At 39.6% G+C, this 14699-nt stretch overlaps 1 protein-coding gene and 1 long non-coding RNA gene across 10 annotated transcripts in view; one reads left to right on the forward strand and one right to left on the reverse strand.

The window, feature by feature from the left end:
• The window catches only part of LOC142017252 (uncharacterized), a 67866-nt gene that overhangs the window by 46295 nt on the left and 6872 nt on the right, over positions 1-14699 (reverse strand). For all 3 annotated transcript variants that reach the window (XM_075002124.1, XM_075002123.1, XM_075002122.1), the window contains exons 4-11: positions 12978-12998; positions 9890-9949; positions 8499-8552; positions 8123-8167; positions 5084-5110; positions 4496-4540; positions 3838-3882; positions 1573-1626 (exon numbers count right to left, since the gene is read on the reverse strand). In XM_075002124.1, coding sequence (XP_074858225.1) covers positions 1573-1626; positions 3838-3882; positions 4496-4540; positions 5084-5110; positions 8123-8167; positions 8499-8552; positions 9890-9949; positions 12978-12998 — 351 coding nt within the window. The remainder of the gene's footprint in view (positions 1-1572; positions 1627-3837; positions 3883-4495; positions 4541-5083; positions 5111-8122; positions 8168-8498; positions 8553-9889; positions 9950-12977; positions 12999-14699) is intronic.
• LOC142017255 (uncharacterized) overlaps positions 1-14699 on the forward strand; it is a 34914-nt gene that overhangs the window by 19634 nt on the left and 581 nt on the right. For 4 of the 7 annotated variants that reach the window (XR_012646497.1, XR_012646496.1, XR_012646499.1 and 1 more), the window contains exons 4-6: positions 1032-1266; positions 3067-3097; positions 4627-8454. This is a non-coding gene — a long non-coding RNA (uncharacterized LOC142017255). Of the gene's footprint in view, positions 1-1031; positions 1267-3066; positions 3098-4626; positions 8455-14699 lie in introns of those variants that run through there. The other 3 variants (XR_012646495.1, XR_012646500.1, XR_012646498.1) reach the window with 2 other exon arrangements.

A 14699-nucleotide genomic window follows, 5' to 3' on the forward strand; every position in this document is an offset into this window, starting at 1 on the left:
GATTTTTTAAAAAGTATTTAGGCACCTACTCCCACTGATAGCCTGCCTACTTTTATACTTCTCTTCAAGCCTACATTTGAGGACTTGATCTTAGTCCTGTCATTATCAATGACAAAAACTCCCATTGACTTAAACGGTGACAGTTGAACCTCTAACTGCAAAGTTGGTAGTGCTCTAGAAAGCTGATGTCCTTGGAACATGGGAATTGCCGTGCTGGCTCAGACCTGTGATCCACCTGTCTCTGCAAGTGGCCAGTACCAGATGTTTCAGAGGAATGTCTAAGAACCCCACAGGAGATAGAGGTGGGATAATTTGCTCCTGTCATTAGTTCTCGTCCTGATCGGCAATTGCCATGGATAGGTATACACCCTCAAGCATGAAGTTTACATTTTCCCCCAACACTGTTATCATAATTAGTTATACATGGCTCTGGATATTCTTATTCCTACAAATGTCCAACATCTTTTTTAATCTTGCTCAGTTTCTGCCTGTGGCACAGCACAAGAAGCCAAGAGCTAACCCAGGACTGTCAGCACTAAGTTACCAGCTAGTGTCCTTGGAGTGGATTTAATTGGGGTTGGATGGGAATAGGATGCTCAGTAGTGTAATGAGCCAGGCTGATGATGAGCTCAACCCATGATGATATGAGGGTGTACACAGGAGGAGGCTGTCAGGGAACTCAGGATCTCAGAATGGTGAGCACTTGCCCTCTCCATCCCTGGACAATACGCTAAAGGAGAAGTTTACTTCCAGTTGCATGTTGCAGCACGAAGTTGTATTGGTGGGGGGGACCCAATAACTAACACACTGGTGTCATACACTTGAAGGCATCCAGCCTGTTTGTGGTCGTTCAAAGGGCATAGAGGAGATTTTGTTCTACTGCCATAGGAAAGTTCCTGTGCAAGTCTAGAAGGCTGACACCATAAAAATAGCACCCCCTCCTTATTCAGAGTCGTTCACCGTGCAGATTCCAGGCCAGATTTACTTTTCTGATGCATGTAAGTTATGATCTGATTTTCATTTCTTGTTAGCATTGCAGTGCCAATTCAGCTATGAGAGAACACAATGGATTTGCTCTCTTTTCATGTGCATAATCAACAAGGCTATTCAAGGAGATCCAGCTGCAGAATTCATATTACTAACAAGAAGGCACAATCCAAAAGGAACACCATACGGGTTTCAGATCCCAGGCTGAATTTCCTTGGTTGGCACTTGAAAGTAAAACATGTTTGTCTTCTAAATTGAATGCATCTGATACATGGAGTGGTAAGTGACAACAAATATTTTGGGGTAATATACTTTGTGTTCAAGTACTAGAAGAATGGGATAGAAGTAACTCTATTGAAAAGACAACATCCAGCAGAATCTACTCTCATAAACATCAGGAACAGACTAATTCTTTGCTAGGTAACTTGCTGGGACATTGGATAGATGAATTCCTTGCCATCCCCATTTAGCCAAAACAGTTTGAACACAAAAAGACAGGAAAGGTGGAGAAAAAAAATCACTGTGGTCTGGACAACTGTATTTGTCTAAACATTTGAAATAAAAAGGATATCCTTTTATTCTTGCCTTTGACCCTGGCACACCTTCTGGCCCTTGGTCTCCAGGTAGCCCTTGGGAACCCTGTCAAAACATAAATATTTTTATCAGAGTTTTCCAGACTTTTAGAGCAAGGGATTTTGAGAAACAAATAATTTACTGTAATCCACAGGAAAATCTTTGCCACAAAGGCTGCCAAATTAAACCACATTTAAATTGTGCTCTGGTATGCAAGAATGCAGTTCCTACTGAAGTCAATGGGAGCAGTGCATAAGCATCTGAGGACAGAAATTGGGTCTTTCTTAAGTAGAACAGAAGTAGACAGTCATCTAAATCTACAGCAGGGATCTCAGGCTCATGGGCCAGCACTGGCCTGAGCAATTACATAATCTGGCCACATGTGGCTGCCAGCTATACCCTGCCACCACCCCTTCCCCCCTGCCCCACACTGCACCCCTTTTCCCCACCAAGGATGCAGCCTTGGAACCCCTTCACACTCACTGCAGGGAAGCAGAGCAATGCAGCAGCTTACTCCACTCCATCACCATTTCCTAGGCTAACCCAAATGGCTCTGCTTCCCCATGGAGGCAGGAAACAGAGAGTGCCCCAGCGCTATGGACAGGACAGCTCTGCACATACCTTCCCCAGGTCAAAGGGACATGCCAGCAGCAGTGCTTAGCTAGCAGCTGGAAACTTCTCTAGCCCCACTGAGCTGGTGGTGGTGAGGTCTGGCAGGCAGGATGATGGGATGTGTAGGAGGTGGAAAACTCATGGAGCCCCCTGCCCTGTGCAGCCCAGCCAGAGCAGGGTGCCCATTGGCCCACTAAGAGGGTTTGTAGACTGGCACTGGCCCTAAAATAAAGTGAGTTTGAGATCCCTGATCTGCAGCTCATCACAACAATGGCAATACTGCAGGCTTATCCAGATTTTAGTTATGTACGGCTTGGGAGTTCTTTTTTAAAATACTGCTCCCAGTAAAAGGGTGTTACGGCAAATTTAATCAAGTTAAAATGTATATCTTTGACTTGCTTGGGTTACATATTTTTCATAAAGATTTTCGGATTGTTTTTGGTTTTTTATGAAGTGGTATTACAAGTTTGCTTGTATAACTGATTCTCTTAAAATAATAGGCAGGAGATTGGGCTATTTTATGTGACAAAACCTCATTGCCTCCAGTGGGAATAGAACCGATTGAAAATGCACAAACTAGCAATATTCTGGACTGTTCTAATTCCTTCATAATATAAGAATATGCTTGAGCAATATACATCACTTTCAGCCCCTAACAGAAAATGATAAAATGGGCTAGATCTTCTGCAAGTAAAATCAGCACAGTTTCATTGCCTCTGCTAGCTCCATTGACTGCCGAGGACCTATGCCAGTTTTCATCACCTTAGGATCTGGCCCAATTACTTTGATTTACATAGGTCAGATTTCAATAGTATGCTTGTTTATTTCAACAGTTCAGTGCCCAGGTCTCATAAAAGATAAGGCTCTATCTTATGGATGTTTTTTCTTTTCCAGCATTACATCTTAAAACAACTATTCAATTAAGGTAGGTCGGCAGGCCTGACATTGTATATGCTTTCTGTTTATTAAAACGTGTTGCTTATTGTCATTGTCTGCCTAATCAAGGGTTAGTCCCCACTTCCTCCTTCAGAGCAGTGGAGACAAAGAATGAAATCCTGGCCCCGTCGCAATCTAAGGGCGTTTTGCTGCCAGATAGGTCCAAGATTTCACCCAGGAACGCTGTCCTAGTAAAAAAAAAAAACAAAAAACCAGAACTGGACTCTAGAAGGGTCTCCTGGTACTTTGTAAAGGAGCAAGCTCTAGGACAAAGACAAATGATGTTGCTGACCTGTAGATGCAGAATATGACATTCTGAATTAGACAAAGGATACAAATGTGCTAAATTAATCCTGAAAATAATAAATTGAACACATTTTCAGGGGAGAACAAAGTCTCTGATGTACAGTGGAGATCAACACTCGGGCCAAACTACCTGAAGCTCCAGTTCAGGAATAAATATATATTTAGTAATGCCCACAGAATCGGACAGGACAACAGTAGAGTCTTCCCATTGCTATGGTGTCCATTGTACACTCTCTTCTTTCTGCCAGTTCATAATCACTGAACTCCAAAAATCCCTGTCATTATTGCAATGAAAGAGAATATATGTGTAAGGCACAGAATATTTTGCACGGGACTGGCTCTAGAAAATTAGGCAGCTGAGCCATCCCAGCTTGGCTATGTTGTGAACTAAAGGAGGCAAAGTACATCTGTTCTGTTTGTTACCTGTAGACCTCTTGGTCCTATGTGGCCAGCTGGACCTTCTGGACCCTGAAAACCAAGAAAGAAAAAAGTGCCTACAAAAATCTGAAACTTTGAAAAGTATATTCAGATACATTAAAATATAGCTTGAAGAGCACCAACAAATCAAGATGTCAACACATTGCAATAAAGGACTGCATATATATGAAAACAAAGACATAGTAGTTAAATTTGTACTGTAAGGATGAATTGGAAGTCTGATACAAACCTGAGTCAAATTTTGCATCAAACATTTAACAAATCATTACACATGTTTACAACTACCACACACTGAACCTTCAAGCCCAGGGCTGGAGTTAAAATCTTGGTTTCCATTTTCATAGTCATACACCCTTCAGTCCACCTTCCACCTTAAGAGTGGGCCTGATTCAACTCCTGTCAAAATTACTTTTGTTCAGTTTATCTTTATTTGATCTTAAAAATTGTTAGCTGTATTCTCCCTCAACTTTATAAATAATATTGACACTAAATCTCCCACAATGCTCCTTATTCAGGGATATCAAATTTTAAATCTCAGGCATTCGTATCCTGCAACTTCCCCATACTCCATTTCACCGTTCCTTAGAAGACACATTGTTCTGTAACAATGTTTTCCTTAAAGTATAATTAAACATACACTTACTCTGTCACCTTTTATCCCTGGCGTGCCACAGTCACCTCTCTCCCCCTTAGGAAACAAATCATAAATATGCATAACATTTACTTAGGATTACAAGAATATTTTTTATTCATTATGTTTGCCTGCCTACAAAGATGTTTGCAAGAGGGACCTCAGGGAAGTACATATCAAGCCAGGCAGCTGGGAGGAGCTGGCAGACGATCGCAGCAGATGGAGGCAGGACCTATACAAGGGCCTTCAGAAGGGTGAGTTGAGGATCAGACAGCTAGCAAAGGAGAAGCGAGCCCACAGAAAGCACAGCAAGGACCTGCCAGACACCCATTACATATGCAACAGATGCAGCAAGGACTGTCACTCTCGTGTGGGTCTTCACAGTCACAGCCGACGCTGCAAATGAGGATGCCAAATGGAACTACAAAGGGCGTGATCCATAGTCTACGTAGACTGAAGGATGCTACTACTATGTTTTGCCTGCCAGCACATACATCCCAAATGCTACAACTTCTCATGAACAGCCAACCAGAGAAGTTGATGTGTATAATTGTGAGACAATACCCACAAGTCAATAAATATTCCCATTACAAATCATACCTTTTCTCCTTTGTAGCCAGATTTTCCCTGGAGAGAAACAACAAAAAAAAGGTTGGAAGATATTATAACCAGATTTAAGTAAATTACTCGTGACATTGTTATACAAGCTGGAACTTCATAGTTTTACAGAAAAAACCTAACACATCAGGCTGTAATAGATATTCAGATACAGTACTGGTTTTCTGACTGAAGTGGCAGCACAGCTGTGTTTATGACAGGTATCTACAATAATATCTGTGATTACATGTACAACATACCCTATGTCAATGCAATTTTAAATCGAGATTTTAATTATACAAAGGCTAGAGATCTAGAGCTTGACACTAGGTTGACACTCCTTTAAACATAAATACAAAGGTTCTGGAGAGGTAGAAGTGCCGTCGGTATGGTGAGGACCTCAAAATTTGACACTTTTTGCCTAACTCTTTACAAAATTGGAGGAAACTAAGGATGGGAAAAATGTTCAGTGCCCTGCACAAAACAAGTGCAGCTCTGGAAGAACTGCTGCAATCATAGGCACTGAATTTTCATCTTGTTGGGGGGTCTCAACCACCCCACCCAGGCACTGTCCCCACTCCACCACTTTCCCCAAGCCTCCGTCTCTTCCCACCCTGGCTCCATTCTGCCTTATCTCTTCCTTGTTTCCTCCTGTGAGCGTGCCCCATCTACACTCCTCCCCCTCAACACAAAAGCTTGAATACTGTGAATCAACTGTTTGTGGCACTCCAGAAGTGCTGGGAGGGAGAAGGAGGAGCTGGTAAGCACAGGGCCGCTGTCAGGGGAGATGCGCTGGAGGAAAGGGAAGATGGGGGAGCTTGGCACTGGAGGATGCTCTGTATCCGCTAATTTTTTCCCATGGATTCTCCAGCCGGGCAACACCCATGGAGTCTTCTTCTGTGGCTGCATTTGTCTTTTTTCCAGTCCTTGTGCGGCAGTTGTATGAGTGGAAGGACTACAAAGCTGAACTAAGCGTTAATAAATTCAGGTGACAAAATGAAATGCAGATGGTCTTCTTTCCATTGTCAATACATTTTCTAGTCCTGCTAGGATATCTGCCAATGCAGACCTCAGTGTCTATGTGGACTCCCACCAAGCCAATGAAAGCATGTCTATCAAGTGGCTGGATCAAGGACATAGTGACAACTACTTCAGTGGTAAATGTTGAGCTCATACCAGGAACTTTTCAAACTTTTTCACAGAACAGACGACATGTCAGAATGTTTTGCAGACCACCTTCCCTCACATTCCCAAGCAGTATTGTCACTGCCATTTAGGATCACATCTTTTCCCTATGCCAGCTACAGCCATTTTTACATGGAAAAGTAATGCTTTGTTTCTGTTTAATGTATTATGTTGTCTTTGAATGCAACGGGCCTGTGTTATTCAGGAAATCAGATTAGATGGTCAAAATGATTTCTTAGGGCCTAAAAAATCTATAACTTTAACATCAGGAAACAGATGAATAGTTTCCAAGGCCAGAAGGCACAATTGTGATCATTTAGTCTGGTCTATGTTTATAACACAGGCTATATAACTTTCCCAAAATAATTCCTTTTAAAAGAAATCAAATTTTGATTTAAAAATTTGCTATGATAGAAAATCCACCATGACCCTTAGTAATTTTTTCCAGTGTTTACTTATCTTCACCACTTAAAAATGTACACTTTACTCACAGTCCAAATTTATTTAACTTCATCATTTGATCCATTGGCTCATTTTATGTATTTCTCTGCTAGACTAAAGGCCCCATTATCATTTGTTCCCCATGTTAGTATTTGTAGACTGTAATTAAATCACCTCTTACATCTCTTTTTTGAAGTTAAATACATTGAGCTCCTTGATACTGTCACTATAAGGTCTGATTCCAAATCCTTTAATCATTTCTCATGCCTTTTCTCTGAACTCTCTCCAATTTATCAAAATCCCTCTTGAATTGTATATACCATAACCAGACACAGTATTCTATGCCAGGGCCAAATACAGAAGTAAAATAGTCTCTCTGCTGCTACTTGAGATTCTTCTGTTTATGCCTCCCAGGACGACATTGGCCTTTTTGGCCACACTGTTGCATTGGAAGCTTCTGTTCAGCTACTTATCTATCATGGCCCTCAAATCTTTTTCAGAATTACTGCTTCCCAGACAGTCCTTTGTCCTTTTACTCGTATGCATTTACTCATAATAAAATGGATACTGTTGTTTGCACCCAGCTTACCAACTGATGTTTTGCATCAGTGATATGTTTCCTTCATTATCTGTGTCATCTGTAAACTTTATCAGCTATGATTTTATGTTGCTTTCAAGGGTTATTGATGATGTCAAGGTGATTCAAAATGCTAACTAGTATACACCCAATAACTGATCCCTGTAGAACCCCACTAGAAATGACAGTTGTTGATTTCTGGGTAACCAGTAAAGTGTTAGAGAAGCTATTTTGTGCTGGCTTGGTAAATCTAAATATTGAACTATCCCTTAACACAAGGGATTGACTGTCCCATTCTTTGCAGCCATCATCATCATCATCATAATCAACATACGAGATGAGTATATCATCTGTTGTCTGCCAAATGCAGAACTGAAATAGGTACTGAATACTTCTAACTTTTCTGGATAATTATTAATAATTCTACCATTTCCATCTGGTAATGGACCAACACCAATAGACCAACTCTGCTGGCCACACACTGCTCCTTCTGTCCCTTTTCTTTCCTAATAAATTTTCTACAATTCCTAGTAAGGAAGATAGCCAGTGTTACGTGCATTATATTGTGAACTAACCATTTGAAAGTGTATAACCCCAGTGCAAGTGTGTACTTACAACTGCCATTACTATTAAATAGGAGTTATACATGTTTTTTCAAACAACAATACTCTTTTCACTTTTTCTAGCTCTTCTATTTCTTGTGTTAATAAATCACTTGCTGGTAAATTGGAACTGAAAATTCTGCTTGATTATTATAATGTTTATTGCAAATATGGAATCACTTTGTTGAAGTTAATGAACAAAGTAATGAATAGTGAAAATACTGATTTCCTTTTTACCTCTGTTCCATCTTTTCCTGGAATTCCATTAAGACCTGCCTCCCCCTATGAAGAATTCAACATCAAGATCAGTAAAATAAGGACAGGGTAAATGATTTAAACTGTACTTACATTGTTCTCTTTAGTATACATATTAAAGGAAGCATACTAGTTCCCTCTTCCAAAGTTTTAATTATCTAATATGCAAGATATTAAGTAAGAAGCTGTTCGTAAATTACATTGTGTATTGTACTTCAAGAGAAAAGGAAGACTAAATAACTTGGATATATCTTCTCAGTACATAAATATTAAATACATACAGTACTATTGCAAGAGACTTTCAATTCAAATGAAAATGTCAAGTGCTTTTTACTAAATCTTTAAGAAATCATGCCACCTTAACTCCTTTTTGGCCGGGCGCACCATCATCACCTGGACGACCCTTTTTACCCTAAAAACATCAGAATGAAAAGTTCTGTCATAAAAAATTCACATATTATATGTCACACATCACAAATTCTATATAAATCAGTCAGTGCTTTTAGATAGGTCCAAGTAACATCACCACAAAAGAAGTTATGAGAGAAAATAATTTTATTTTGGCAGCACATGAAGGACTTTAGAAGTTATATTTTGGACCTTTTGGACATTTGTTTCATGAACATGAACCAAATCAGTGTAATTATCAAAGATGTCAAACAGCATGTCTGGAAGTGACATGCTTGCCTTCATAGAAAACCTGTTTTCTTCTTATCATTGCTATAAAGCATCTAGGAGTTGATTTCCTCAACAGATGGTTTTGCAGAGCTCATAGTTGTTCATTTTAGTACTGATAAATGATCCATGTTTGTTTTGAGCTTGTTGAAATATACACTTTTACATAAAAGAGAGCTATGTTCTTCATGTAGTGGTGCATTATTGTAACTTGAACTAAAACAATACATAATATAGATTACTTTGAACAAAGTGTGCTGCTCTGTACAATGCAAACGCAGTAAGGTTCAATCTTTATTACAAGTTCAATGAAAAATAGTCAAGACTGATAGGGTCCAGACTATTCCTAACCCTACAACAGACTCTGATCCTGGGCAAGTAACATATAATCCTTATGTATTTCAGTTTGATTTTAATGAGTATAATATTGGGCTATTAAAACTTTCAGGATTCAATTTAATAGATAAACTTTGGAGTTTAGTTCATTGGGTCTGATACAGAACTGCATTTTTTCCTGGAGGGTCTTGTTCTATATACTCTCCAAGGAAGCTCATTCTTCTGTATCCTTACCCCAAGCCAGTTCCCTCTGGAGCTGGCAATTCCTAACATTAGGAAGTCCTAGAGGATGTTTCTCTTCTTTTCTCTCTTTCCTTCTTGCCTCAAATTATCTCAGGTTTTCATACTCCTGAGTTGGAGTTAATGAGATCCATCTGATCTGGCTGTCAGACTAAATCAGAATAGCTCTGCACTTCCACACAGGCTGTGCCTACTTTTTCTTTAACCACGCTTATTTTTGTACATCTGCCGTGAGCAAAGCAGATCTCTGGCAGATTATAAATCACACTGCTGTTCCCTTTCAGAGAAAATGTCACAGGAAGAGTTCAAGGATAGCAGGCAAACTCTCTGCACACTGATCTGACACTTCCACACAGTACAAAGGAATACTTATATTGCCTTTGTGTCTCACAGATCAGATTCAGAGGATTAATCAAAATGCCTGCAGCAAGCCTAATTGCAAATTCCTTTATGCATTAAGCACTAACAGAAGGAAGATGGGAAATGACAGCTACTTACAGCAGGACCAGGAAGGCCTCTTTCCCCTTTCTCACAGTTACAGGTGGGAGCTTGGGGACACTTCAAATGAAAATGTTCACAGCAAATCAGTGCGCTTTAATGTTAGGAAGCAATGCAACATTTCTTTTCAGTTCCCATATAGTTACTCTACAATCACCAGTGAATTACTGCAATAGAATAAAAAAAACCTGTATATTTTAGTTATAGTTACTTTACCGCTTATGAGTAATGTTGTCATTACTCTCTCAAGCCAAGAAATCTTTTATACCACACTACATAATCCTGATTTTGCCACAACCCCCTTGAAAGGTTGGTGCTGTGCAGGATGGTGGATGGGGGAGAATGTAGCAGCTTTGTGCTGCTCAGCCGCCTTTACACAGCTTTCTTTTGCATCGATAGCTGATACACAAGAATAAGGGGCACCATGCATCTTTACCTCCCCTTATTGCACTGCATGTGAATGCATGACATAAATGTATAAACAAAACACTTATATACACATTCATATAATCTAATTAATAAATTGTAATTTCCCACATTTTTTCTCTCTATCTTTTGTCTATTGTGTCTGTGGATTACTGATCCATCAAGATTATGTGTAGTTACTTTTTATGCTTTCACACCACAAGAATCTGAAGTCTCAATACATATGAAAAAAGTTTTTTAATTTTTTAAAAATTATTTATTTATTAAATCTCTATTCAACTTCAGAACTTTCAAAGTTAGCATCCCAAACATCACTCTTATCTGACCGTCTCAGATAACGAGCCTCCCCAGGAGGCTTTTTAAGGTTTTATACTCCCTCTCATCATCACCATATCTGAATGCCTACAGGGAAATTTGATTAGCATAGCAGGATCCCTAGTGGACTTCATGAAATCATTCAGTTTGTCTTCCCCATCAGGTTACAGGAAGATTTACTTAGAGCAGGGAGGGCAGAAGAGGAAAAGTTATTGTTTATGACATTCATTTTATGAAAACAAAAAGCAGCCAAGTAGCACTTTAAAGACTAGCAAAATAGTTTATTAAGTGAGCTTTCGTGGGACAGACCCACTTCTTCAGACCATAGCCAGACGAGTCTGGTCTGGCTATGGTCTGAAGAAGTGGGTCTGTCCCACAAAAGCTCACCTAATAAACTATTTTGCTAGTCTTTAAAGTGCTACTTGACTGCTTTTTGTTTTGATAGCGTATAGACTAGCACAGCTTCTTCTCTGTTACTATTCTTTTTGTGGTGTTTCTTATTGTGTGTTGGTTCTGATGGCTTTCATTTTCTCTCTTTATTTTCAAACCTACTAATTGTGCATTGGAAACCACGTTTTGCCTTTCATCTCTTTATAGATATGGAATAGCATTTGCAATCTAACTTATGCTGAAAAATCCATGTTATTCCCCCTGGCTGTTTTAAGGTCTTTCTTACTACCCAAACTACTGCTGCAAAAAGACTGTGGGTGACATAAGACATTCTTGTCTGATGCCTGTAGTAACCTTGGACAAGAAACGCAAATAACACTTTCTGAGACAGACATAGAAGAATTCCACTGTTTCACATTTCTCGATAGAATTGTGAATACATGGAACGGGTGAAAAGACATTACAGCCAGGAAAGTAAAAGCCAGACCTCCTTTTGTAATGCTAATGATGATCGGGAGAGAGAGAAATTTTGCCTTCCAAACTAAACTTAGAATAGCTAACATCACGGAAAAGTTAGTCTTACTATGGTTCTGAAACTTAGACTCTTAAGACCCTACTGTCTGAACTCCAATTTTTACTAAACAGCTGCATTAGACAAAACCTTTATCGGATTGCCAGAAAAAAAAAACCATAAATGAAAAACTCTGGAGGATGAAACAGAAGCTGCCAGGACAGGAGATTAGAGAATGAGGATGGAGCTGCCCATGGCCATGACATACATAAAAGAAAGACGTAAATAATGTAACAAGATACAATTTTTATAGTGGGGTTGCTGAAAGCCTCTGAACAAAACTATAAACCCTGTGTATAATGGAAACCACTTCAAGTCAGGGGGTGCTGTCGCACCTACAGCAGTCCTTGCTCCAGTGTGTATAAGTGGAACCCCAAGAAGAAAAGGATGCCAAAGATATCGTGGAAATGCACCATGGAGGTTGAACTGAAAGATATACAGGTGACATGGGAAGAAGTTTAGATTGCAGCAAGAGATCAGTAAAGATGGAAGGCCGTGGTGGAAGTTGTTTGTTCTACATGGACTAGAAAGGCCCATATTATATATTTGTGTTGTAAATATATTACTGTTACATGCATAACAGAAATAATTTCACTAAATATCTAATACCTAACATATAAACTTATGAAAACTTTACACATTAGCTTAATCTGATATATTTGAGATATTGTTCCCCTTGGAAAATATGAACTACGTCAGGCCACATAAATCTGTAGTTCTTGTAAACAGCAAACACTAACACATGAAACTTTACCCATATGAGCCATTCCATTGTTGCACCCCATTATCAAATCCCTGAGTTATCCAGGCCTTCAGACATTATTTTTCTGTTACATGGATATCTATTCCATTCCATTACATATGGGCTGTGTCTACACTACCACCCTCTTTCAAAGGAAGGATGGTTAGTACCATGTTGGGAGTTTACTAATGAAGTGCTGCACTGCATACGCAGCACTTCATTACGCAAATTCCCACCCACAGCAACTTCAAAGTTTTAAACTTCAAAGTACGGGTTCGCGTCTCGCTGCGGCTCACCCGCCAGTACTACAAAGTGCCGGGGCAAATTTTGAGGAGTAAAGTCAAAATTTTGAGGAGTAAAGCGACTTGCAAATTGCCCTGGCACTTCGAAGTACCGGCGGGTGAGCTGCAGCTAGACACAAGCTGGTACTTCGAAGTTTAAAACTTTGAAGTTGCTGCGGGGGGAATTTGCTTAACAAAGTGCTGCGTATACACTGCAGCACTTCATTAGTAAACTCACAACACCCTACTTACCATCTTTCCTTTGAAGGAGGGTGGTAGTGTAGACAAGCCCATTATGTTTACAAGACAGCATGATTAAACAGTAATTCTGGTACTTTTTTTCTGTGCAGAATAAATACTTACCCCTTCCTGAGCCAGATCTCTCTGTGAAGATAGATATTGAAAACAACATTACAAATTACATGTCATAATCCACCTGTCAAAAATGCATGTTGACAGACAGAGAATTAGAAAGCTAAGAATATTGTTTCTATCTTTGATTACCATTAATGGAATCTATTCCTTGTTCAGCATCGACTTAACATAATTTCAAGCTATTGAAAGACTTCCACCAGATTTGCTATTATAGTTAACTATTCTGTAATGTTAACTCATTCATAAGCAAAGAGACTGAGGGTCAAATTCAGATGTGGACATATCTCTGTTAAAGTCTACAGAAGAGTTCTTCGTGGGAGGGATAGCTCAGTGGGTTGAGCATTAGCTCCCTAAATGTAGGGTTGTGAGCTCAAACTTTGAGGAGGCCACTTAGTGATTGGGGCAAATAGATGTCAGGGGTGGTGCTTGGTCCTGCCAAGAGGGCAGGGGACAGAACTAGATGACCTCCTGAGGTCCCTTTCAGTTCTAGGAGATGTGTATCTTCAGTTTTATACATATATATATATATATATATATATATATCAATGCTGTCAGGAAGGCTGCTATACCTCTAGTGATGTAGTAAGTATACAGCAACAAGTAACAATAATGAACTAGCCAGCAACACTCCCAAATAAGTTTGTTACATTTTACAACACAGTGGAAGAGATTTAGGTGCATGTAGCTTGTTCCAATGCTTGATGAAATCAGTGGAAAGACTCCCTTTGACTTAAATGGGCTTTTGATTAGGTGCCCAGAGAAGATTGTTTCCACTTATTATTGTGAGAGAAATATTTATAATATATCTGAAATCTCAGTCCAGATCCTCAAAGTTATTTTGGTGCTTAACTTCCAACGATTTTATGGGCCTCAAGGAGAAGGCAATAGCTTTTGACACAGCATGCTATCAAGCATGCTTAGTTTTAGGTTTCAGTAGGGCAGCGTCTAAACTTTTCTATTGGATGATTTACTGACACATTTCTAGTTCATTTACTAAGAATTATAGGTTTCAAAATAAGCTAGGTGTTAACTGTACACCTGCAGTCTACCAAGACTGAGGTGCAGCTTGCAAACATTGCTGAACTGTCACTGGTCAATGTGTAACTTTCAGTTGCCCAGTTTAGTAGTGGTTCTTTTGCTCCACTACTAAAGCAACATAAGGCAACCACACTATAAATCAAAGCAATCAACTGGGGAGAACTGACTTAAAGCAGGGTGAGAAACCTGCAAAAAGGGACATAAATGAGAATGGCTTAGAACCAGGGAATGAAGCAGTTTAATCTGAGTAGTAGTCTGGACTGAATGGGGCATCTGCTAAAGTAATAACTCCTCAGAAGATAGGTTGGCTAACTCATAGTCACTGGTCTATCTGCCTAGATGGACAGGTGGATTGTCAAAGTCAGTGGCAGTCCGTGTGGCTAGGTTGAACAGGTGCTTGTTAGAGTGCTGTCAGACATAGCCTACAATTCTGTAGACCTTTCAAGGTTGATTGTCACTTTGACTATGACAGTCTTGCCCTTTTATTAGTGTTGTCTGTAGGATTCAGTCAAATGTTTGGCCTGTTTATGTGTTTATAGTGGCAGGAGAAGATAGCTGTGTACTCCACACTTGTGAAGGAATGCTATCTAAGTTAACAGTCCACAACATAGTGCAAAATGTGTAGGAAACTTTCAACTCTAGAATCACATTTGCATATAGACTTCATGGAAG

Source organism: Carettochelys insculpta, chromosome 8, assembly GCF_033958435.1.
Source record: "Carettochelys insculpta isolate YL-2023 chromosome 8, ASM3395843v1, whole genome shotgun sequence".
In the NCBI taxonomy this organism is placed as follows: domain Eukaryota; kingdom Metazoa; phylum Chordata; order Testudines; family Carettochelyidae; genus Carettochelys; species Carettochelys insculpta.